General features: G+C 41.5%; 1 protein-coding gene across 1 annotated transcript in view; it reads right to left on the bottom strand.

The window, feature by feature from the left end:
* Positions 1-23546, bottom strand: part of kcnq5a (potassium voltage-gated channel, KQT-like subfamily, member 5a) — a 104564-nt gene that overhangs the window by 22677 nt on the left and 58341 nt on the right. The window contains exons 2-7 of the mRNA XM_083988176.1: positions 8653-8743; positions 6760-6886; positions 5928-6103; positions 4962-5087; positions 3520-3630; positions 2765-2860 (exon numbers count right to left, since the gene is read on the bottom strand). Coding sequence (XP_083844302.1) covers positions 2765-2860; positions 3520-3630; positions 4962-5087; positions 5928-6103; positions 6760-6886; positions 8653-8743 — 727 coding nt within the window. The remainder of the gene's footprint in view (positions 1-2764; positions 2861-3519; positions 3631-4961; positions 5088-5927; positions 6104-6759; positions 6887-8652; positions 8744-23546) is intronic.

The raw sequence follows: 23546 nt of genomic DNA, 5'->3' as shown, positions 1-23546 counted from the left end.
TTTAACTTTAGTGACAAGAGATTCAGAAATTAAGACAACAGGCTCAAATGTCTTCCCTGAAGCACCAGGGAGGGACAAGCAACATCAACTGGGCTGAGGCTAACTGCTAGCATGTTAACTTAAGCAGAAGAAAAGAAGGTGTAGAAAATCTGGAGACAGCTCTTGTTGTGTAAAGGCATCAAGATCCATGTTGGACTCAGGATGTTTCTTCTTGATTTGTAAACAAGCACCTGTTGATGCTAATGTTGGCTATGTAGGAACAGCAAAACTGACAAAGAGCTCCTTTAAATAATGGCGATCAGTGGGTTAGAAAATTAATCATGTAGGCTACAGTTGTTTTTTGCTAAAAGGGACTTGTTTGAGTTATCTAGCTAATAATATATAAGATTGTGAAAGATTAAAGTCTTCACCCAAGCGAAAGATAAGTAAATGGCATAGAAAGTTAAAAAAGGATATGAGTAGTTCTGCTTGTGGGGTCTCTCTCTGCATATACAGTGCAGTTATGTTACTTTGCACATGTATGTTGTTTGGTTCTACTCTGCATTTGGAAACAGATGTATCTGATTATTCCCATTCTGCAGGAAAGACTTGCGTCCACCACGATCACTTTAACAGGTTGTTTTCTTTACATCTTAGGCCAATTATTTACTCGCAGCCAAACTGTACCTCCACGATGGTGCCAGGTGTGGTTACAAGATTTGTGACATGACTGGAAAGCCTTTATATAAACACTTTACACAGACAGGGTGGGAAATTAACACCATGCCACTGCCAAAACGCTGGTCAGTTCTGGCCGATCTCCGTCTACTTTAAAGTCATGTGGAGATTCAATCTTGGTCTAAAATTACAGGTGGTAGACAAAATAGTTATTGCAGCAGGTGAAATTTTGAATTGACCAGCTGCTGAGGCTCGAAGACAGTGGTAATATCCTGCCCTGCACGCAGACGGAGACACACAGACACACACACACAACACGCACATACAAACACAACACACAGTGGTTTACAGCAGGGAGAGCTGTGTGAGATGGGGGAGTGAAGTGACGGATAGAACAGTAATGTCATCCACATATTTAAGACATCAAACTGCTTCCAAGTTTCCTTTTACCTGTTGAGGAAAATGTTATGAGCTTGGCAGACAACAGACAGTGACCAGGTGCTTGATACGAAGCCAATGAAACAGAAACAAGATCAAAACATGCGCGATTAATAGCTCCCTTAGTGGGTTATTTAAGATCAATTGGGCTCCAACTGGTCTTTGTCTCGCGTAAGAAACGGATACGAACTGATAACAGGGAGGACAGACAAGATACAATTAAAGGTAATTAATTATTCACATAAATATGGATCAAAATATCGCACTTATGTCATTTTAAGATCTGGTAACACACGGTGAGAATGATTTCCTTTTTCAAATCTCCACTATATCAGTGTCCTTTAAACTTCTTATTTGGAAATGAAACACAAGTGAATAAACCCCGACTGTACTCTAAGTTAAACTGCTGCTGTACTGCATTGTACACATGCCCATTACTTAACAAGGAGAGTAAGTTTAGTAGATTGAGGATGAGTGAAGACGTAGCTATAACAAAAGGATTTCCAAGTTTATCACTAAGAAGAAGCATCTGAGAAATTGTGGTGATGAACAACATGTACAGGGTGTTGAGACTCACACTGAAGCTTATGGTTTCCATTATGTAACACTTTACAGCGTTTTTTTTTATTCCATTGGTGACATAATCTACATGATAAACGGTTCAATAGCTTCATTTAACAACAATAGACTATGACGTGTGTGACATATTCAGTCTGGATGACCCCTTTATTAGGACATAGATGTCATAATTTACCATTGACAGTTTGGGTAACAATTTAGATTTCCAGGTTTATTATTCCCACTTCCAAATATGTACTTTTGAAAACAGGGGTAACTGTGAAGATCTGGACCTAATTTCCGTATGATTGCTTGTGTTGCTTGCTTTGATAAAGTCGTATCACACCAGATGCCACAGCCTCGTATTTTGACAATAAAGTTGAGTCAGTGTGGTGTGACCATAACTGATAGAAATGATGACTAAATCTAAAATAATGTGGCTCAGATTGTACAAATTGTTACATATTTTTCTTCTAACGTGGAGGATGATTCACAGAGAAGACGTACACATACACACACACACACACACACAGACACAAACAAACACAGAGAAACACACACACTCAGTTCCACACTTCACTTGCGGGCCCAGCGCACACTCCACAGCAGATATTTATTGTTCATTAAAAAGTAATGCAGCTGGTCTTGTCTATTACAATGAGTGACACTTTGGAGGAGCGTCTGCCCGGGGAATGATCGCCATGGAAACGGCTCATAAATCCCAGCAGTGTGCGACGTTGCTGTTGGACCTGAGAGACGACAGTTGCGCCTCGCACACTGTTAGCCATCATTACCTACACACCCTGACAGAGTAAGTGGAGATGGGCAACACGCACACGCACACACACTCCCATTAAGTGCACACTTAATGAGACACCTTTACTCTGATAGGAGGACAGATGGTAAAAAACACACATTCACACACTCCAACATACTAGTAACACACTCATCAAAGGGTAAAGAGTGGACACGCACATATTCAGACACACACACATGAAAATGGGAACATTAAAAGGAGAGAAATTTCTCTGTATTCACACCGGTCGGTCCTCAGCTGCAGCTGCTGCAAATAAAAACTGTGAGTAAAGGTGAAGTGTGTGTACGTGTCTACCTGGATGAGGCTGGCAGCTGGGTTCCTCCTCTTTTCAAAGTGCTTCTGTCGATGCTGCTCCTGCACCTTCAGGGCAAAACCTGAACCGAGGATGCCCTTCACACACAAACACACACACAAACACACACACACAGATTTCAACTTGCAGAAAATTTCCCAAAGATAAATCACGACGGTCTCCAACTCCTGTTAGCATGAGCTTCATGAAGCTGTGAGGACATTAAAGCCGCTTTTTCACTAAAATTAGCGGGTCGACGCAGGTTTTTTAAACGCGGGTCGACTCGCTAACACTCAGCATTTGGCTCCTTTCCCATTGACCAAAACAAGCCGGGTCTGACTCCCTGCTGGCAAGCTGCGTGGCCTCCGCTTTTGCACTTTTGCCCGTCCTCAAAACGGTCGAAAGGCAGCGGATGATGAACAATTTTCGAGTGCTGAAATCAATCGCTCAAATTCCAGTCCCGAATGCGAGCAGAGCTTTGTTTTGGTACGTGATATGAGACATGACTGGAGCCATGTTGTGGCGTGGCGTCACGTAACGCCTAACATCATCACGTAAATTAGTGGGTTGACCCGGGTCTGGTGTTCCCACTGCAAGCCGATCAGAGCCGAGCTGATTGAAGGTAATTTTAACGGATCGGTGCGCCTTTCCCACTGCCACCAAAAGCCGATTGTTAGTGGGTTTAAACAGGTTTTTTTGCCAGTGGGAAAGGGGTATAAATGTCATCAGTCACAGTGTGTTGATGAGTTTGACTCACAGCTGGCAGGGCGAAGAAGGAGATCCCCAGCAGAGCAAAACCAGCTGATAACAACCGTCCTGTCCACGTCTGTGGGGTCTTGTCACCGTAGCCGATGGTCGTGAGGGTGATCTGAAAGGTCACAGGTCAACACTCAGGTAACCAAGGGATTTGTCTAAAAAGGTTGTCCCTCGTTCATTCATCTACTACTCCCTGTATAACACAAAACATCTGAATACTTCTCACAAACTCACCGTCTTCCTGCATAAAATCTCCATTATTTTTTTAGCACTAACTGTCTTGTCCTTGGTCTTATCCCCTCCCTAACGCCATGGTCAGAGGGGAAGACATTCAAGGTAATAAGGAAGGAGAACGCCAAATCTACAAAGTGTAATGTTTCTTATTATTTTTGTTTAGACATGAAATTTACACACAATGTTTTGTCTAATTATTTTTTTCACCTTGAGTACTTTTTAAGTTCACACTGGCCAAACAAACCAGTAGACAACCGTTGAATGGCATCACATCATCGTCAAACATTTGTTTTGTCGACACTGATTAAATCCAAGACACAGAAATACAAAGATGATTAAAATCAGTCTAAAAAACGGTGGTGATGGTTCTTTGATTTCCTTTCAAAGCCTTTGTGTTGACTCGAGCTTCTTTAGACTTTTTCAGGCTGCATTTTGCAAAACTGATACAATAGCTTTTAGTGTTCACCTGAAAGAAAGATGCTACAAGGCCACAGAAGATGGGAACACAGTGTGTCTGAGTGTCAATTCACACATCTAACAGGCCAGTCTCTCCTGGCTGCAGGAGAAAATTGAATTTATTGATTGGGCCTTCTGTTGTATGTGTGTTGTCTATTTCCACGTTTTCAAGGTGTAATGGGTTTTAGATGTAGGAGGAAACAGTGCAGTACAGCTGACCAAGTGTGACTTCAAAGGTCCATTTTCTGTACGGTTTTGTAACGCAGGTGCCATTTAGGTCACAGAGGAACTGTAAATGGAAATATATCACTGTTGTCAGACAAACAGAGAAAAAAAAAACTAAACAGGACAAGAAAGCTGCTCAAATGCTTTTTGCTTCTTTCACCAATTGTGCCTGTTGGAACTGAAGAAGCATTTGTACTCTGCTGAAACAGAAAACTTATTTAAACTTTGGTTTTGTTTAAATCCTTAAAACCATGGATTTTGTATAATGTCCAAACAGCTCAATGATCGGTCAGATTAGGCCACAGTAAAATTATAAGATTTAAGTATGGAGCATGAAGACTGAGAAAATACTGTAGCTTTATAAGAGTTCATCTGCTTAGCCCAGAAACGGTTATTCATATATGCAATAAGTGAAATGTATATAAATAATCATATCGGTTTAAACCTCAATGACTTTTAAAAGATGCTATTTTTGTGTGCACTTGTGTTTGGTACGTCCTGTGTATCTTGTAATGTGTGCATGCTCACCGTGCCCCACCACAGAGCATCAGCGTAGGTGGCAAACTCCTTGTTGAATTCTTTCTCCACCAGATAGACCAGGAAGGAGGAGAAGATTAGCACCAGAAACCCAATATACCAGGCAGTCACCAGCTCCTACAGCAAACACACACACATAACATAGCCTACATTATATTTCATACGTGTAAAGTTTTATTCACAGCCTCCGTCAAGGATCCACGATACTTGAGCCTTTATTTAGTTCCATCTCCAGAGTGCTGGACTTTTTATTGGAGCAAGGTCTTTGTCCGGCTCCCTCGGTTTGATATGTAGAATCGTTCATAGTCATTAGTGCGAAGTCTCGTTACCCAAGGCCTCTCTGTCTCCCTACTGTTCCCTCTGCCTGGTCTGTCTTATATTCAGTTATTCCTCTGCCTCCTTTAGTCATAATGATACATGTAATAAATGCAGAACCTGTTTGAAGGCGAGGCTCAGTGTACTGGAAGCTCTCCTCTGCTTCCCTGTGGTACTTCACTGACCAGTGGTAGAAGTACTTGTTCTTAATTGTAACATTTCTCTTCTGATATAACACTGATATACATTTTGAGAACTTAGTTTTGTAATATATATTTACACTTTATTATTACATTTTTTAAATTTCCATGTATTGAAGATTCTGTGTAAACCGACTCAAATCTGTTGCTGTTTGTTTATGTGCATAAATGTTAGGATTAACTTAATAGTATTACAGTACCTAACGACTTGTGTATTTTACATATGAGAATGTTGTATCTTATCCTTGCTATCACCTTAATATGACTAAACTTTATCCTGAATCATACCATATCGTATTGTGGTAATATAAGGGAAAAGACACCAACCAATGTCAGGTATATCTGTGAGTATGACAGAAACCACAGCAACGGCTGATTCCAGCTTTAAACATCTCAAACCCCAAAATTAAAGTTCAAGTTCAGACAAAAAGCGAAGTCCTACCTTACTATGAGCATAAACTACAGAGCCCAGCAGCTTCCACGTCCCTCCCCTTCGGTCCATGCGCACCATGCGCAGGATCTGGAGGAAACGAAGGCTACGCAGCGCAGAGGTGGCAAAGATGTTACCCTGGCTACCGGCTGAAACCACGGCAACGGAGGCGATGAGTACAATAATGTCTGGGGAGTTAAAGTGTGAAAATTAAAGGTCACGAGTTGCACAATATTAGTAACGGGAAGTGTGTTCGACTCACCTGCTCTCTAAATCCATCCACCTGCCCGTCCATCACCTTTAAACCAACCATTGATTCACTAGAAGCTGTTTGTTTCCATTTCTATCTCTATTAGTCTTTTTCTGCTGCTCTGTCTACAACACTTTTGCTCCTCTGGTATTTCCCAGCAGACCGTCTCCCTCCCCATCGGACAAACAAGATAGACAGAGAGCCACTGGCCTTTAAATGGATGTGTTTCTTTTCATACCAGTCACACCGATTGGAGATGGGCGTGTGCACGGGCGAAACATTTTTAACAAAAAACATTTACCGATATTGGCTCACAGCCTCATTATCAGAGGATAATTACAATAAAACCCCTCTGTGAGATGTATATAAATGTCTATATTAATGTAATTTTTGGATAAAGAGTGATGTGATACATAGTATACACATGATATATTAATTTCCTGCCCAGACAGCTAATTATATCCAGTCAAACAGCTTGGTGTGATGATGTGTGGTTGACGATGACCTTGATTGTTATCGCACTGATATATATATTAATATATCTTCTTTTTTTTTTCGTCTGACAGTGTGAGACACGCACAAACACACACCTACCTATGACACAGAACGGTTTCCTGGCGAACCGGAGGCGTCCCTGCCAGCCTCGGTAGCGGCAGCAGCAGCCAGCACTCCATATCCTGATGATGTACTCCAGACCAAACACTACAATCATCACAAACTCCTGCAACAGACACACACACACACACACACAGAGACAGATGGAAAAAAAAAACCCAAGTACTTCAGACCTTAAAATGACATAAACGTACAGGCACAAGCAATAAAGACAGTCGTAGCAAAGTGTCAAGGATTAAGTTCAGCTTGTTCAGCAGCTGAAACTGTGTAGAGTGTTAGTCTTGCATACTTTGCATTTGCCATTTTTATCACTCTTTTAATTAAACTTCAATAGTCAATATAAATAAATGGAAAATAAATAGCCTAAACTGTCAGTGGTGGAGTTGAGTATATCTTTTTGGCTGTTAAAGTCACATCTTGACGTGTGAAGGAAAGAAAAACGCAGGTGTAATTAACAACATTAATAATGGCTGTATTCCATTTAGGTGTGCCAGCTCCAGGGCTCCTTATTACGCATGCTGGCTCACCAGCTTGACTTACTGTGACACCTCAGTGGAACGGAGCCATCATTACTGTTATTAGTTACACTTGTGCTTTTCCTACTGATGACAGCGCATGATGTCTGCAGGGACAAAGGCTTATTGCATAATACTATGTCTCACCTAGTATAATTAGTCACGACTATGACAATAAGTTTTATACAAGGTGCCTAGAAAGAGAATCCCACAGGAGGGGGAAACAAGTTAAACTTTCTTTTTTTAATGTGTTCAAAAAGAACCTGAAAACCTCAACTAATCATGTTCTCACTTTCTTGTCTTGATAGCTACTTGACAGTGAACTTGCTGCAGGCCGACTGTTTTTATCACTGGACAGACTCTGGGTGACTCTTATACTGAGGTTTCAGTCTTTATGTTAAGCTAACAGTATGTAATATACAAATGTGACAGCTAACTCGGAGTCAGCAGGCAACTAAAGCAATTTCCCAAAATATTAAACAATTCCTCTAAAGCCTCAGCTTAGCCAAATTACATTAATTAACAAAAACAATCCTCCTCCTTCCAACAGAGCCCACATTTGCCTGGATAATCCATGCTAAATTACACTGGGAAAAAAGGCTCACACTGTGGTCTGTGGATTATCCACAGTGAAAAAAGACACTGCTGTTGAATTTCTAAAATGCAATTTATCATTTCTTTGAGCCCCGCAGAAGAAATCCCCACTTTAATGTGTTTGAGGCAGAACATCTCAAATTAAAAACCTAAAAACCTGAACAAATGAAAACAAAACTACGTGCAAGATGAGGATATTATGATCTGATCTCCTTTTCTTCTAATCTAACTTAAGTGAAGTGATCCTGCGATCTCTGCTACTCAAGAAGCTCTTCTACTCGAGTGTCACTGTTTGCTTCACTGACATTTCCAGTTTATTTGTGGCACGTTGTTTTTTTGTGTTTTTCCTTTATCTGCTCTGACTGGTGATTTTCTGTTTAATCACAGCCTGTTAAGTTAAATTGATTTGAAACAGCACGATTTTGATCTGGAGCAGCAAGGAACCAATCATCACAGTTCATTATAGTGCTGAGGATGCTTCATCAGCATTTCTAATGCAGACATGAGGATCACTCAGCACCACACACACACACACACACACACACACACACACACACACACACACACACACACGTTACTATCAATTTAACCATGTGACACTCATAACTCATCAGTGTAGAATAATATGAACTCAGTAAGTGCTCCCTGGGAGACCCATCTTGATTGAACACTCACTTGTATGAATGCATGAGTGCGTGTGTGCATGTGTGCATGTGTGCATGTGTGCATGCGTGTGTCCGTGTATGTGTGTGTGTTGTCGTACCAGAATGAGCAGACAGTGTGCGGAGAATTCCTGGTGAGCAGGGATGGTGGAAAACACAGAGAGAACCAGGCATCCGAACACCAGGATAAACCTGTGGAGACATAATGAACAGACACACACACACAAATCAGCTATGCGTGATAAACAATATTTAATCACCGAATAACAGGTTTTGGCTCATTAGTTGTTGTTGCACACACACACACACACACACACACACACACACACACACACACACACACACACACACACACTGCAGTGACACACACACAGATAATCTGATAGTGAAGCAGCAAACTACAGAAGGATGTGACTCTGCAGAGCTACATTACGCAGGAATCAAATTGCTCTAGGCATCATTAAGATCAGACCCAACGCTGATAAAAGCCTCACCAAGCTTTATTAGGCTACTGTTACCGTGGCGACTCTGCTTATTCATGCAGCGTATGGATATAACCAATGCAAATTAAGAGGTTTTGCCTCCAACCTCAGGTTCAGTGTCTCACTCAAGGACCATCACGCCTACAACAGCACCAGAGCTACGACAGCCTGAGTTAACAGGTGACAGCTTCTGCTCACCACAACAAACTCTTAAAGTGCTTCACTAATTAAGAAAATAAATAAATAAATAAATAATAATAATATACCGTATAATATGCAGTCTTCTGGTAATGACAGTGAAACTGAAGCTCCTCTTATTACCAGAGTGGACGTTTGATGTTGTGATTGCAGAGGCACACACTCTGAGACCGAATCTCCATAAAACATTGTTCACTTTACTTTACTTAACTTTATTTATTTATTTGAATTGGAAGGTGCACACTAATGGACATAACATGTAAATATGCCGGATTATAGCAAGATGCTAATTTCTGTCCGTAGTCACATTAACATAAAAACAGTTCAGCAGCAGTTACATTACACATAATATAAAAATATAATATAATATATACAGAAAGGCAACTATAACAGTGAGAAACATATTAACCTCTAATTACAACATAAATTACACAGATTGCGTCAGTCTTCCAGTCTTTCGTGGGACCAATCAAAGGCCTCCTTACTTGCCTGACTGACCCAAAATACCCCTCCTCTCTGCCCCGCGAGGAAACCACTCAGCGCCTTGTAAGTCATATGGCGACTTGGTTAATGAGCAAATACAAATTAAAATTCATAAGGCTGCTCCCAGGCAACATATGCACTGGCTGGAGGCCGCAGCCTGCTGTTCTTCAGAGTATCTCTCAACTGTTTTCTTTTTTAAAGATGCCATCTGTCTTTTTGGATATTTATGGTCTTTGTAGATCATCAGACTTGTTTTCTGTGTGGACTGAATGAGGTTCAGCCTTGTTCCCCTCTCATTCACAGACCCTCCTCTGTCTTACTTTCTCTTTAATCGTTCACGCTGCTTTTTTTTGTTTTTTTTTGTTTTTTGCCTCAGGTTTCCTCGTCTCCATCTTCCATCTCTCTGCCTGCCTGGACTCCCTCACCATCACTTTGTCTTCTCCCCTCGCCTGGATGATTGATGCCACCATTTATTTTCCATGGGAACCGGGAGGAATATGAGCAGTGGGTGTATATATATATGTGTGTGTGTGTGTGCAAGAAGAGTGCATGAGCAGCTGAGCTTACAGCAGAGAAGAAAATGATGTTTCTTAACATTCAGCCCACATCTGAATCTGATACTGGCAACTTCACTAATCGCTCTTTACTGTCATACAGACAGACAGGCAGCATGGACAGCAAACTGACACACAGCATCCAGTTGTGGTAGTAAAGTCTATGTGTTTGTGCGTGTGTGTCTGTGTGTGTAGCCACTGATCCTTCAGAGTTCACTGTAGTATATATTTTTTTAATTCAAATAACCTCTCCATGTACACAAAAGTGAATAAGTGGATCTTGAGTTGAGATTGTTTTGCAAAATTGAGGGTTAATCTTAACTTTTGAGCAGTTTGTGCTGTTTTTTTTGTCCAAACATTAAAAGACAATTAAAGGGAACATTCAAAGCCATTTTTGTTTACATGTTCTGTTGTTCCCTCCGTCTTCTCTAACGCTCTTTGTCTGCTTTCAGATTTAATTACCGCTGTTCCAATCTGTTGATGAGACACGAGCAGAAACAACAGAACAATGCGCTCGCAGTTGAATCCTTGAGCAGTGCCACAAAGAAACATTAAGAGCGAGCAACTGCTAACCTTATAGAGTGGTTTCAAATCAGGCTGCAGCGTTTCTTTCTACTTTCATATAATATATAGTATATACTGTCTGAAAGTGCATGTCGTTAACAATGTAATGACCGCTGTGCTGACTGTGTGGTTACAAACATTACGGCAAGTACTGTACAGGTGAGAAAAAACATGGATGTTGCAGTTAAGTATAGTAATGTACAAACTGCATCTGTGTGCAGGTAAATTTGATCCACTGTCTGTATAAATAACATGTACATGTAAGAGTTTTCTATGTAGCGCTGACTGGAGAGCAAACAGAGAGGAGCTGGAATTATTCTCTAAAGAAAAAAAAAATTACATTGAAAATGTCATTTTTGAGAAACTGAACAAAAAAACCACACAATTTTGTAGATGCCACCTGAGCCCCTCTCTCTCTCTTTCTGAAAGCTGAACATGGTGTTTTAAGGATAATAACAGATTAAATACTGCAGGTCCTGACACTCAGAATTGATTTATAAAAGAAAATCTGGCAGCAAACTGTAATTTCACAACTTTTCATTTCACCCCACAAGGATAAGGTAATAAAATAAAAAAGTTCAGTTGAATGTCACTCAACAAAGTGAAACAACTCAGGCTCTGTGGGTGTACAATATGTACAAGCTGTGAAATTAAACATAAATCACACATAGGAAAGATTTTTATCTGTCTTATCTATCCAAATAAGTCAAATAAGACTTATTTAATTCCCTCAAAGTCAAAAAGTCTTTGAATTTATCAAATCAAAATGTTTTTGCAGAACATTATGATGTCAATGTGAAGCGCACCTTTGACCCTTTGGATATAAAATGTCATCACATGTTGGGGATGATCCATTGAAATTGTTTTAAATCATTTTATTCTATTAGACATTTGAATGAAGTTCAACACGTGGCTGCATACTCTCCCTCTCTCTCTCTCTTTCATTATCAAATAAAAATTAAAAAAAACCTTCAAAAGATTCAGATTTCACAATTGGGCATTGAACAGGTCTCAACCAGGTTAATCATAGTCTTTTTACTACTTTCTACTCAAGCTCTCAAGGCCACCGTAGAGATGTAATGAAAGAAAGCATTGTTCATACGCTGCATTCAGAATAATGGGACGCCGCTAAGCTCATGGTTACTTTGACCCCTTCACCTCAGTTTGTGAATGAACATTTGTGCGAAATCTGAACAAGGATACCTGAGATATTCATGAAAATAGGACGGACGGACGGATGGACGGATGGACGGACAGACAACCCAACAACATTAACGCCTCCGGCTGTCGCTCTTGCTCTCGGCACAGAGGCAGAAAAATCCTCATGTTTCTGTTTGTACTCTCTCTGTTCACAGACCTCGAGGTAATAAATAACAGCAAAGCAAAGTGAATACTGTACGCCTCAATGACAACAACAGAGCAGAGACCTTGATTACAGTCTCTGCAGACGTCGGCCCAGCAGCAGAAATTGAGTTGCTTCTGCAATTTGCATTCAAACTACATCATAAACAAAATCTAAGAGGCATTTCCCCCTCTGAGTGAGACAAACGTCACCTGCCAGAGGAGGAGGGACGGACCCTGAACCTTTCATTCATTGACAGAGACTGGAAACGCAACATCTGCCCTCAGATGATTATTGTTTTTGAGCATCAGTTGTTCTGGTATTTGTTCACACAGCTGGAGGAAAAATGCGACACTTTTCGATGATTGGACTTGTATATTTGTACTTATTAAATCACTGGCAGATGCATTCAACATGTTATGACTTCATGCACCCAGGCTCAAGTGTGTGTGTGTGTGTGTGTCCTGTCTGTCAATTGATGACGAAACTGTTCGATGGCTGCAGGCGCAGGCGACGTGATGAATGAGAAGCGGATATTGAATGATGGGTGCAAGATGATGGGCAATCAATAAGTCTCCTGCATTGATCCCTGAATTAGCCACTTGATCAGTCACTCACAGAGATGAATTGCCGATATCAACCTGTGAGGTATCTCTGAGGTATCAGTGGTGACAGGTGTGTTGGGTTTATGGATCTGAGGAAAGGTCGTCCAGTAGAGATATATACGTATATATAAAGTAGATGATTTGATTAAAGAGTAAGTGTTAATTTAAACTCACATAACACGACACTACAGTATGAAAATCATCTTCCAGAGCAGAGCTGAGAGCCAGTTACTGAAAAGAAACCTTCATATTTTTAGTTCTTTTTACAGAAACATCTGCTCCACTTTGAAGATTTAATGCTTTTCTTTGTTGCTCTCGACAGTGAAATTAAATATCCCTGCATTTCAGACTGTTGGTCTCATAAAATAAAGATGTCACCTTGGATGGTGGGAAATTTCTGCTCTCCATCATTCAGCTCTCCCAGAAAAAAATGAAATAATCTGCAGATTAACTGACTTTTCAAATACTAAACTCTTCCATTAGCTATAGCTACATTAGTTTAAAAGTCACTGAGTGCATGAAAGGTTTTTAGAAAATGAGCAGCAGTAATGTGATATGTATGGTTTATTGTACAGTATATACCGGATCTATTCAGGATATTTGCTTCGGATGCTGCGCTCTGAATACCAGTTAATTCTTTTAGTTAAATGTTTCATCTGAGTGCTGCTGCCCCTCACTGACGTCACACTGTCAGACCAAACGTCTGGTGAAATGATGCCTAACGTCCTCCGTGGACTCTGGACAAGGTCCAGGTGAGAAAGAGGGAAGGAGAGAAACAGAGAGAGAGACAGAGAGAGAGAGAGAGAGTCTGCTTCGGTGCATATGGCCGACACAAACTGCCTCAGACTTGATGCTGATGAATGACCAGTGGAGTTGCAGACAAAAGCATATACAGCCAAAAACCTGCACTGCTCCTGTAGCAGAGGAGAGGAGGTGTACTGTATGTGTGTGTGCTTGTGTGTGTGACTGTGTGTGTGTGTATAATCAGATCAGGTCCTGCTAGGAGATTTGACATTTGCAGCCTGGACTCACAAGGCGGGTTTATTATCAGCATCATGTGTTCAAATGCAAACGAGACGGAGGAGACAAGTCCAGCTAGTAACTAGTAACAGTGATTGTGCAGCAAACTGACAAACGACTTTACAATTCACTGGATTGTTTAATGATTTTCCTTCGTGAACCTCGACCCGACGCTCGTCTCCAACCAAACCAAACTACTGCACCTGCTTTAACTAACTTTTATTCATCAACGTCTCTGTGTAAGAAATACGTAACAGTTCTTCTCAACTGACACTATCTGAGACACAGTTGCACAATCCCATGTTTAATGATGTCCACAAATGTCACCTGGGTGTCAGAGTTTGTGTTGCTATAGTTTACAGTCGAGTATGTGACACTTATGTGTGGGTGATATATACTTTTTTCCCTTTTCTGGAGATGCTCCAGTGAAGTTACAGACACCAGGAAGTTACTGTGAGTCATAGTTTACTTCATATTTTTTTCTAAAAAAGATCATATACAGTACTGTACTCAAAAAGTAGTTTGTTACACTGTAAAAAAAATAATTTAAAATCGGGTTTTCATTAAAAATTTGCAGAAAGAAATCAGATTTTATGAATGATAAATGTCTTAGTTAATAAATACCCACTGCACAGAGGAATATTTGACTGATTTTAGCTTTTTCATGTGGATAATAAATCAAAAGACACGTTTAAATGTAAGATTTAAAACAACAGATTCAGAGCTGAACGTGAGTGTGACTGTAAATCTTCTGTATCATCACGGTTGTTTACTGTATTTGTGTGTGTTATTATGAAAACATGTAGCATGCACATGTAAGTATGAATTATGAGGTGTGTTTATGAAAGAAAAAGGGAGGAACACTGTTTATATGAAATAAGCATCTGAAAGTGTGTGTGAGTGTGTGTGTGTGTGAGAGAGTGTGTGACGGATTGGGTACGTGAGAGGTCAGCGTTTTCCACACAATACGGTCTGGTATCATTATCTATTTCCTTCTTTCTTTCTGTGCCAACCATGCATACCCTTTCAATCAAGACGGAGGGAGGGAACGGAAACAGACAGCGAGAGATTGAAAGAGAAAAAGAGAAACTGAGGGAGCCAGAGAGGCCGGCCGGTCGCTCGCTCGCTCTGGAGAAGTGCATGAGTAAATGTCTCCTAATGTCAAGGTAACAAAACAAGAAGGAAACAACCGAAGATGCGACTGAAGATATTGCAGGAGGGTCGTGCGCACAGAAGACGAAGAGCGCGGGACGGTCGCAAACAACAAGAAGAAAAAAAAACGCTGAATCGTGTAAATCAAAATGAGTGAAGAGGAGTTCAGCAGGTTCTCCTGGATGAAAGCAGCCGGGGTAGAAGAGGCTGCGACGGGAAGATAAAGTCTGAGCTCAGCTATTAATAACGTTTCTCCTTCTAGGAAAAGATGTGCAGATCAGAAATAAAAACAGGAGAGATAAAGACGGAGAGGCAGATTAAAGAAGAGATGACAAACAGAGAGTAGACACAGCACAGTCACACTCTCTATCTATCTATCTCTCTTTGAGCCATTGAGTTAGTGGTCAACGTATTGATCATGTTTTTATTGTCATCAATTCCTTTTCTTCTACAGCGGTGTGTTTGTTGTCTTTTTAAACTCAAAGCGGGCTGAATGAAAGCACACACGACACTGGTAGATAGATAACACCAAGGCAGAGAGGAGAGAAAGGCAGGATGAGAGAGAGAGAGAGAGAGAGAGAGGGTGGGAAGGAGTGAGAAGCAGGGATGAAGCCAGCGCGACTTCTTGCCAACAGTCTATTAGTTAATCCCTTTGTTTATCCAGTCGAGTGCAGTATCTTACCTGATGATGGCAGCGATAAAACATACGGTTTTATTTCTAAGCAACTACTTGACCAAACAGAGCCGGGCCAAGGACACGGCGCTGCACAGGCTCTGTGTTTTTTTTCTTTTCTTTTCTTTTTTTCTTCTCTGCACACTTCTCCATCAAAAGCAAAAGCTGAACCGTCGTCATTGTCGCTCCTGAATTCACCTCAGAAGGTTCGAGGAGTTGTGTCGGCTGAGAAAGCTTCACAAAAGGTGGCTCTTTTCTAATGCAAGCGCTCGATCTGAAGGGTTAAGGCTCTATTCATTATTCTGACCTGTTGATGATATACGTGTTTTTACCTTGACACCGGTGCACTGCTCCATTTCTAGTCAATTCAAGACTCACATTCAGTTGTAGCAACGTAAATATAACAAAAACACTACACTTCTTTTCGTGTTTCCTTCTCTGTTTTGATGTTTATTTTTCAGATTAAGCCAGATAAAGAAGGTTTGAAGGACAGTGTCACATCCTGAGTTTATATAGAAAACAATACGAGCAGATGTTCTGATTGACACTGTCCAGGGCTGAATATGATGTAACTCAAATATTTAGCTGACGAATTAATCAATGAAAATACATTTTATATTAAATATGCCAATGTAGGGAAAGAATCATATTAAAGAGTCATCATATTTTTTGGTAAAAGGGATGGAGAGGTGGCTTTGAGAGGGAAGGAAAGGTGCAATACAGACACCAGCTTTATGTTTTCTGTATGAGTTTTGGTTTTCAACATTTCAATAAAAATATATATAAAAAAGAAAGTGTTTTAATATTGCAACCTCGGCAGAATCAGAACGGATCACAAATTGGAAGCCGGGGACTCGAGCTCACATCATCAAGAGCTGCCTGAAGAGCTGCACGTCTGAGCGGGAGTCAGTTTGTTTTCTTATCCCACATCTAGGAGCTGTGTGATCACAGAGAGAGAGACAGAGAGACAGATAGTAAAGTTTGGGAGAGAGAGGGGTACAGAGAAGAAAGAAAGAGTCGGACACGAGCCAACTTTCCATGATGTGGGATGCACAGAGGATGGGTGACGGCCGGGCGCAAGAAGAGTCGGAAAGCTTTTAGTTTGTCTGTATCTGTGTGTGTGTGTGTGTGCTCGCTAACTAGACACAGACTGACATACTGTTGAGGAGAGCCAACAGCTAACAGGGTTCATAAAAACACCAGCGTACAGCAGACACGCACACACACACACACTTACACACACCCACACAGCATACATCAGATTCCTATCAGCACCCATCTCAGCACTAATACTCTACTCCAAGACTCCTGTTCAGAGTGCTGTGCAGCAGATGTCAAGAGAGACAGGCAGGAGGAGCGAGAGAGAGATGGTGAATGATAGTTTGCTGAGGAGAGAGAGAGAGAACTGTATTTCAACTTGCTTATTTTTATTGAACAGTTAATCTTGAAGGAAACCAAGTTAAAACCATCAGATTCAAGACGGCCACTGCGCTAAACACGTGCTGACAGAGCGGAGACGAGGACGAGGACGTTGGTGGACGAGCCTCGGCTTCTGTGTCTCTCTTTTTTCCTCGAACTCCGTATCAATCACGTTTTATCATTTAATTTCTGAGAAATGAGAGCACACATAAACACGGCCTTATCCAAGTCAAACCTCCGAGCCAAGGGAATTAGACGCACATCTCTGGAGTCGCTGCACAATTAAAGACCTGAAGTTATCTATTCTACAATAAACTCCTTGCTGGCTGTATACACGAAGCAGATACACCTTCCTCCTCCTCCTCCTTCTTGCTGTGGTCTAAACACTGCCATTTTCCACTTAGCTGGCTATTTTTATTATTGTTCACTTTATGACAGAGGGCTTTACACCTTTTGTGTCTTAGGAAATCCACTGGGCTTTGTGGTCAGACTTGATTAATGCCACTTAACTATGAGCCTGCAGCCCGTGCATGAAGGCTCATTACTCAGACCGGGCCGGTACGACCCAAAGACAGCTCTAAATGAATGAACACAATGGCCTGTGTGAAGCTTAACTGAGCCCGGTTAAGCCAAGACCAAAATATGGCTTGTCGTACGTTGGCACACAGAGGTATTTAGTGAAGCAGCATGTTTACTCCCTTAGTTTTCAAAAGGAGAGTTTCCCTGTAATTTGCAAACACCTGAGAATAAATAAACAGTTTAATATTTGAATTTGGGAGCGCTTAGTTTGGTTCATTTTGTGTGCAGCCTCCTCAAATCAATCAAAGCAAATAAAACGTCTGTTTCTTTAAATTGAGCGCATGTTAGATTTTTGCCCTTGAGCATCTGAAAGCACCATTTCGTCTCATGAGTTAGTACAAGCTGTTCAAGTAAAGTACTCTAGCAGGGCTCACTGCAGACCTGCATTTCAGGACCGAAACATTTGATATTTGTCAGGTTGTATATTAAAAAATTAATAATGAACGACTGCAGAAAGTTGAGTGAAAAGAGAGATTTGTCAAGATGTGAATATGAGTGCCATTTTAGATGTGGTTTAAGCTCAAAGCGACAAGCTATGAAATACGTGAAGATGGAGCAGGAGATTGACAGATGGGACGCAGTGTCATCAGCGGTAATGTCCACATACTGTAGTGAAGAGATCTTGATGTACCAGTGGAATTTTATCCTTAAAAGGGGAATTATTATGGAAATATCACTTTTTGAAGACTCTTTAACTCTCTACCTGTGAGTACAGGTACTGATAGAAGGGGCGGGGTGAGTGGTGGCTCATTTGCATTTAAAGGGACAGGCACCGAAAACAGCCGTTCTGAAGAGCGTTATTTTGAGCGGATAAAAAGAGCTGTGATGTTTGATCCTTGGGGTATTTTGACCACAGCATGTCACAGATATGTCTTTAAGACACCTGGGAACTTTTTTAATTTGTGGAAAAGGGGCATAATATGTCTCCTTTAACCTCACCAATAATATATATCTGACACAGGCTTCCTCTGCAGGGCGGCCTGGCTCTGCCTCAGAGATGGGGTGAGGAAGTCGAACATCCGGAGGGAGTGCAGAGTCAATAAGAGTCCTTCTCAACTGGCTCAATGGAGCCCGTTGAGGTGGTCGGGGCATCTGATAAGGATGCCTGCGGGGGTCCTCCCCTCGGAGGTCTTCCAGGCATGTCAAACTGGGAGAAGACCCCCGGGGCAGACCCAGATCTCACAAGAGGGATTGAATTTCCCTCCTGGGCTGGTGGGAACGCCTTGGAATCCCCCTCAGGAGGGTCTAGAAAATATCGCAGAGGAGAGCGATGTCTGGATCCTCCTGCTCAGCCCGCTACCACTGAGACCTGACCCTGGGTAAGTGGATGAAGATGACGGCTGGATGGGAGCTATGAAATAGAGCTTAAATCTCCAGCTCTCCAGGCTACACGGTGGTTTAAATCTTAATTGGTTCATATATTAAGCGATTTCATTAATACTGGAGCTCTTTTATCTCCTATTCTGTGTTTATTTACATTTTGAAAAACACTGAGCTCCTGTCAATAATTTGTGGAGATGTGTGTAGCATAGCTCACATAAACTAATAGAGAAAGCTGCATGGGGTAATTGGACAGCCTGACATAAAAAAGCTCCCTGCACATAATGAGGAAACGAAACAAACATCAAACATCAAGTAAACAAAACAACAAGGGGAAAAAAAAGAAAGAAACAAAGCCGAAGCACTGCCGTTGCCGCTGCTGCTGCTGTTGTGTGCTGAGCGGAGCAGGAGAAGATGAGAGGCTAAAACATACTGTGGCAGCGTGGATGAGGGAGTTGGAGGGGTCAAGCTGTGCTGTTGAATTGCTTTGGTGGAGTGGAGTCAGCTCATTAGACAAACAGATGGCCGACTGGTTCCCTTAGCACGGAGACAGGGCAGCTCGACTGGAGAGAGGCTGACTCAGCGCAGCTTGGGAGTGTAAGTGTGCGAGTTTATACTACATATACGTGCCGCTTATTGGATTTTTGAGTGTCGAGCGCGCGCGTGTGTACGTGTGTCTGCATGAATATTCATATAAGTTGTTATTGTAAACCCAGTCCAAGCAGCTACCAAGTACGTCAAAGCGTGTATCGGCCCACACAGCTCCATCTGTGCTGCTGCCACCTGCCCTCTTGACTGTTTAATTCATTATAGGGAGAGGGAGGAAGAAGAGGGGAAAAAAAGCAGCAGTTTAAAGGGTTAAATCTTCTTTTTGATTTTGTGTCTCGCTGCTGTTTCCTTTCCTCAGATGTGCAGGATGTGGACGTGTGAAGGTCAGAGGGGAGCGATCGCTTAGGGATGATCAGGTGTCCGTGTGAAAAGGTCTGAGTGACGCTGCGAGGACGTAAATCAACGTCAGCCTGCACACATACGTACACACGACAAAAAAAAGAAAAAGAAAAAAACGTCTTTGAAGGTTGATGAGAAGAAACGTGCATGAATCAAAAGGCGGACTGCAGATAGAGAACGATCTTGGCTTTTTCTAAATGTCTCCATCTCCGGCGCTCTGTTCTCATTACTGTGCTGTTTTTGCTGGAGACTTCACTTGATCAGCGTGACACGTACGGTGACGTCTCCCCCCTCTAATTTCCCACTAATGAAGTTTGAGAACAATTCATTCCCAATTACCTGCTGCGGCTGCTGCTGCTGCTGCTGCTGCCGGTGACACAAAACACATCATGTGCTCGAGAAGATCTCTCCGAGCCAAGCGGTATCGGGAGGTTTTTCATTTCATTTGGTTGTAATTAGAAACTCTCGGGAGGACTGAACGATTTCTCACCCGAGAGTCAAAAGTCCAGTGAAATAATAGGCGGATGATATTCAACTGCATGAGTTCTGTCAGTGTAGAAATTACGACTTCATCCTGTTTGTGCCGTTTTTTGATTTCACAAACAGCGTGCGAGTGTTTTCAAAATCAAGTGCAAATAATAAGCGAACATTTACATAAATGATAATATTGAGGTGCATTTTTTCCCATGCAAATCACAAAATGTGTTGGAAATTGGACAGATAGATAACTTCTGAGCGATGAATCACAGTGGAGGCACAAAGGTATGATAGGTTCAAAACAAGCCCGGAGAGAAGACAGCAGGAGCAGGAGGAGAGGAGAGGAGAGGATGAAAAAGGAAGAAGACCTAGAAAAGGAATTAAAGTCAGACGGCAAAAAAAAGAGAAAGAGAGAGAGAGAGGAAGAAAGAGATTTTCCCCATTTCCAGTCTGCTGGAAATGGGACACAGTCAGCCTGCAGGCAAAAATAAGAAATCAGCTATACCTCCTGTTATTGTTTCTCCTCTTTCTCTCTCTTTTTTCAAACCAAAAGCAAAGACACCAAGAAGGCTGAGTGTGTTTGAGAGAGACAGAAAAAAAACCCACACACACACACACTTCGCAATTACCTTCCTCCCCCCCCTTTGGGAGGAAAGTGAACACACAGTTTGACGTCATGTGTAGCACCAGATCTCTAGGACCGGTTCAAAATAAACACCTTTACGGTCAGATTCATAATAACACGATTTTAAAAAAGGTTTATTTTTCACATTTGGGCGAAAGACGCGCAAGATTAAATCAACACTCTTCTATGATGGAGGAAATCCGGCGTTCTGCACTGATCCGCCCTTCATCCTGGATTCATACAGACATTATCTGATGCAATTCAGATGAAAAAGCAGCAGCAGCAAGCTGAAGACGCAGCTCAGTGTTTTATAGTTATTTGGTACGGTGCTAAAGGCGTAAATATACGCTCCTACCCTTTCATGAAATGTGAATGCAACACAGCCAAACTAAAAGAGAACAAGTAAAAGCTGAAAAGAATGTGTGAATGTTTTGTATGATTACTTTCTTTCTTTACAAAAACAAAAAAAAAACATCTGAAAATCTTTCGTAAGGACGGAGAAATCACAGTGTTCGCTGTCAATGTGTCAGTGAAACGCTGATGTGCACAAGTCGTGATGCAGTGTCTTGTTTCATTATTGTCAAATCTGAAATAATTGTTTTTGTAAAAGCAGATTTCCTGTGTGGAAGGAAAATCCAGAGAAAACAAAAGTTTAAATTTCCACCTCTTATCGCAAATAATCAAAAGATCACATGCAAATTATAGACTGCAACTCCCTCTGTGTGTGAGTTTCTATTTGGACTTAATTATTATGATTATCACAAAACATTTCTTCCTGGATTCAAAGTGAAACTAACAATTTAATTTAGAAAAAAACAATACCAGTGTAACTTCAATGGATTTTGACTCTATTTCTAACTTTAATAATATTAAAAGAGAATAATATTTGCTATTGGTTTGTTTCTGATTGAACTCAAGAGGAAACACCACCTTGTTGACCATTAGTGGCCTGAGTGGCAGACAAAAGAGGAATGATGTGTAACTAAAAGGAAATATAGCGCCCCCGTTTCCTGACTGTGCACACTGGACTCTCTTTGGACTCCATATATCTATGTTGTTATTGGCTGGGCAGTGAAATACAGGCTGGCAGGTTGTGCTGACGGCACGACTCTGCTCTGGACAGGATCATTACTGTTAGCGCTGCGGGGTGAAATACAGCTGGTTTTCTCCACTGAGCTGGACTCTCACTGTAACAACACAGAGATTTAAAGAAAAGTACGTGCACAAAGTTTGTGCACGCATAAGGTCACATAACGCCGGCTACACACGAGACAAGATTTCAAATATCAAACAATTTTTTTAAATGTGGGCGATCATGGACATAAAAGATGGTCTCAACCGGTTTTTTACATGACAAACCTCCGAAATAGATGAGAACACACACCTGTAGTTTGTGTGGTAATGATTCAACAGCGACGATTTCCTCGACACGAGATTTCACAGAAGCTTACGTGATCAAACATGACCTTGTTAGCATTAGCCCACTCACTCACCTGTTCCATTCTGCCCACACCTTGTCGTTTTTCTGTCATATTATGGTAGGCTATATCATGCTTGAGATGTGCAAATATTTCCTAGAGACCGAGATTTATCAAGCTTTAAGTGGCCAGTAAAATCAGTGGTTAAGTGGGGAACTATGCAAGTCTGGTAACTTTTTTGTTGTTTTGCTAACCCTCCTCACTCCATGTGCATTTGTTTTCAATTTAGCCGGCAAAAGGGCAAATCATGCAGCTGTTATATCTCATATGTGTTACTACGTGTGTCGTATCTGTCATAAACAAGAGATTACGTATTACGTGACATGTTTGTGTCATGATGCCGCCGAGACGAGAGCCGGGACACGGGGTCGGAGGCGCTGAGCCAAGAGACGCTCGGTGGAGGGCAGAGAGCCTCCATTCTCCCTCGTAACAAGTCATTTAACCATCGCAATTACTCCAACGCTGTTTAATTAAGGTAAAAAATCTTGCATAGTTCCTCTTATAGACACAAAAATTCAAAAATAAAAACATCAAAACACTAAATATTCTGTATCTCTACAACATTTTCTCATGTTGGTGGCAATTTCGTTGAGTGTATAACCATTATAGAACTACGAGGAAGTGCCGAATACATTGTGACACTGTGATTATAATTCCAATAGGATCGAATAGAGAGAGAAAAAGAAATCTATTAAATGGAAAACAAAAGTATTACTGGGAACAGTGTGCAGCGTGCGCTCGGAGCCAACATCTTAACAAGCAGCAGAAATGCAGACATTCCAACAGCGAGGAAAAAGATGGAATTCTGGGAATGTCCTAATCAGCCAAACTGATGGCCTCCAGATAAGATGGATAATCAGCGATAGGGACAAATGGCTGTTTTGCTGATGGAGGGAGATGGGAGAAACGTGTGCCCCAATGACACCCATTTAAACCAGATCAAAAGCGCTGGCTGGGAACCCTCAGACTGCCGTTTGATGTCTGATTGGCGGGGGAAATTGTGGGCAATCTAATGTTTTCGTCTGTTTGTGTATAATGTGTGTAACATACTTGTTTATGATTGAGCCTGTGTATTA

Source organism: Trachurus trachurus (genome assembly GCF_905171665.1).
Source record: "Trachurus trachurus genome assembly, chromosome: 15".
NCBI lineage: Eukaryota > Metazoa > Chordata > Actinopteri > Carangiformes > Carangidae > Trachurus > Trachurus trachurus.
The sequence above is the reverse complement of the archived record's forward strand: the minus strand, read 5'-3'. Positions and strand labels throughout refer to the sequence as shown.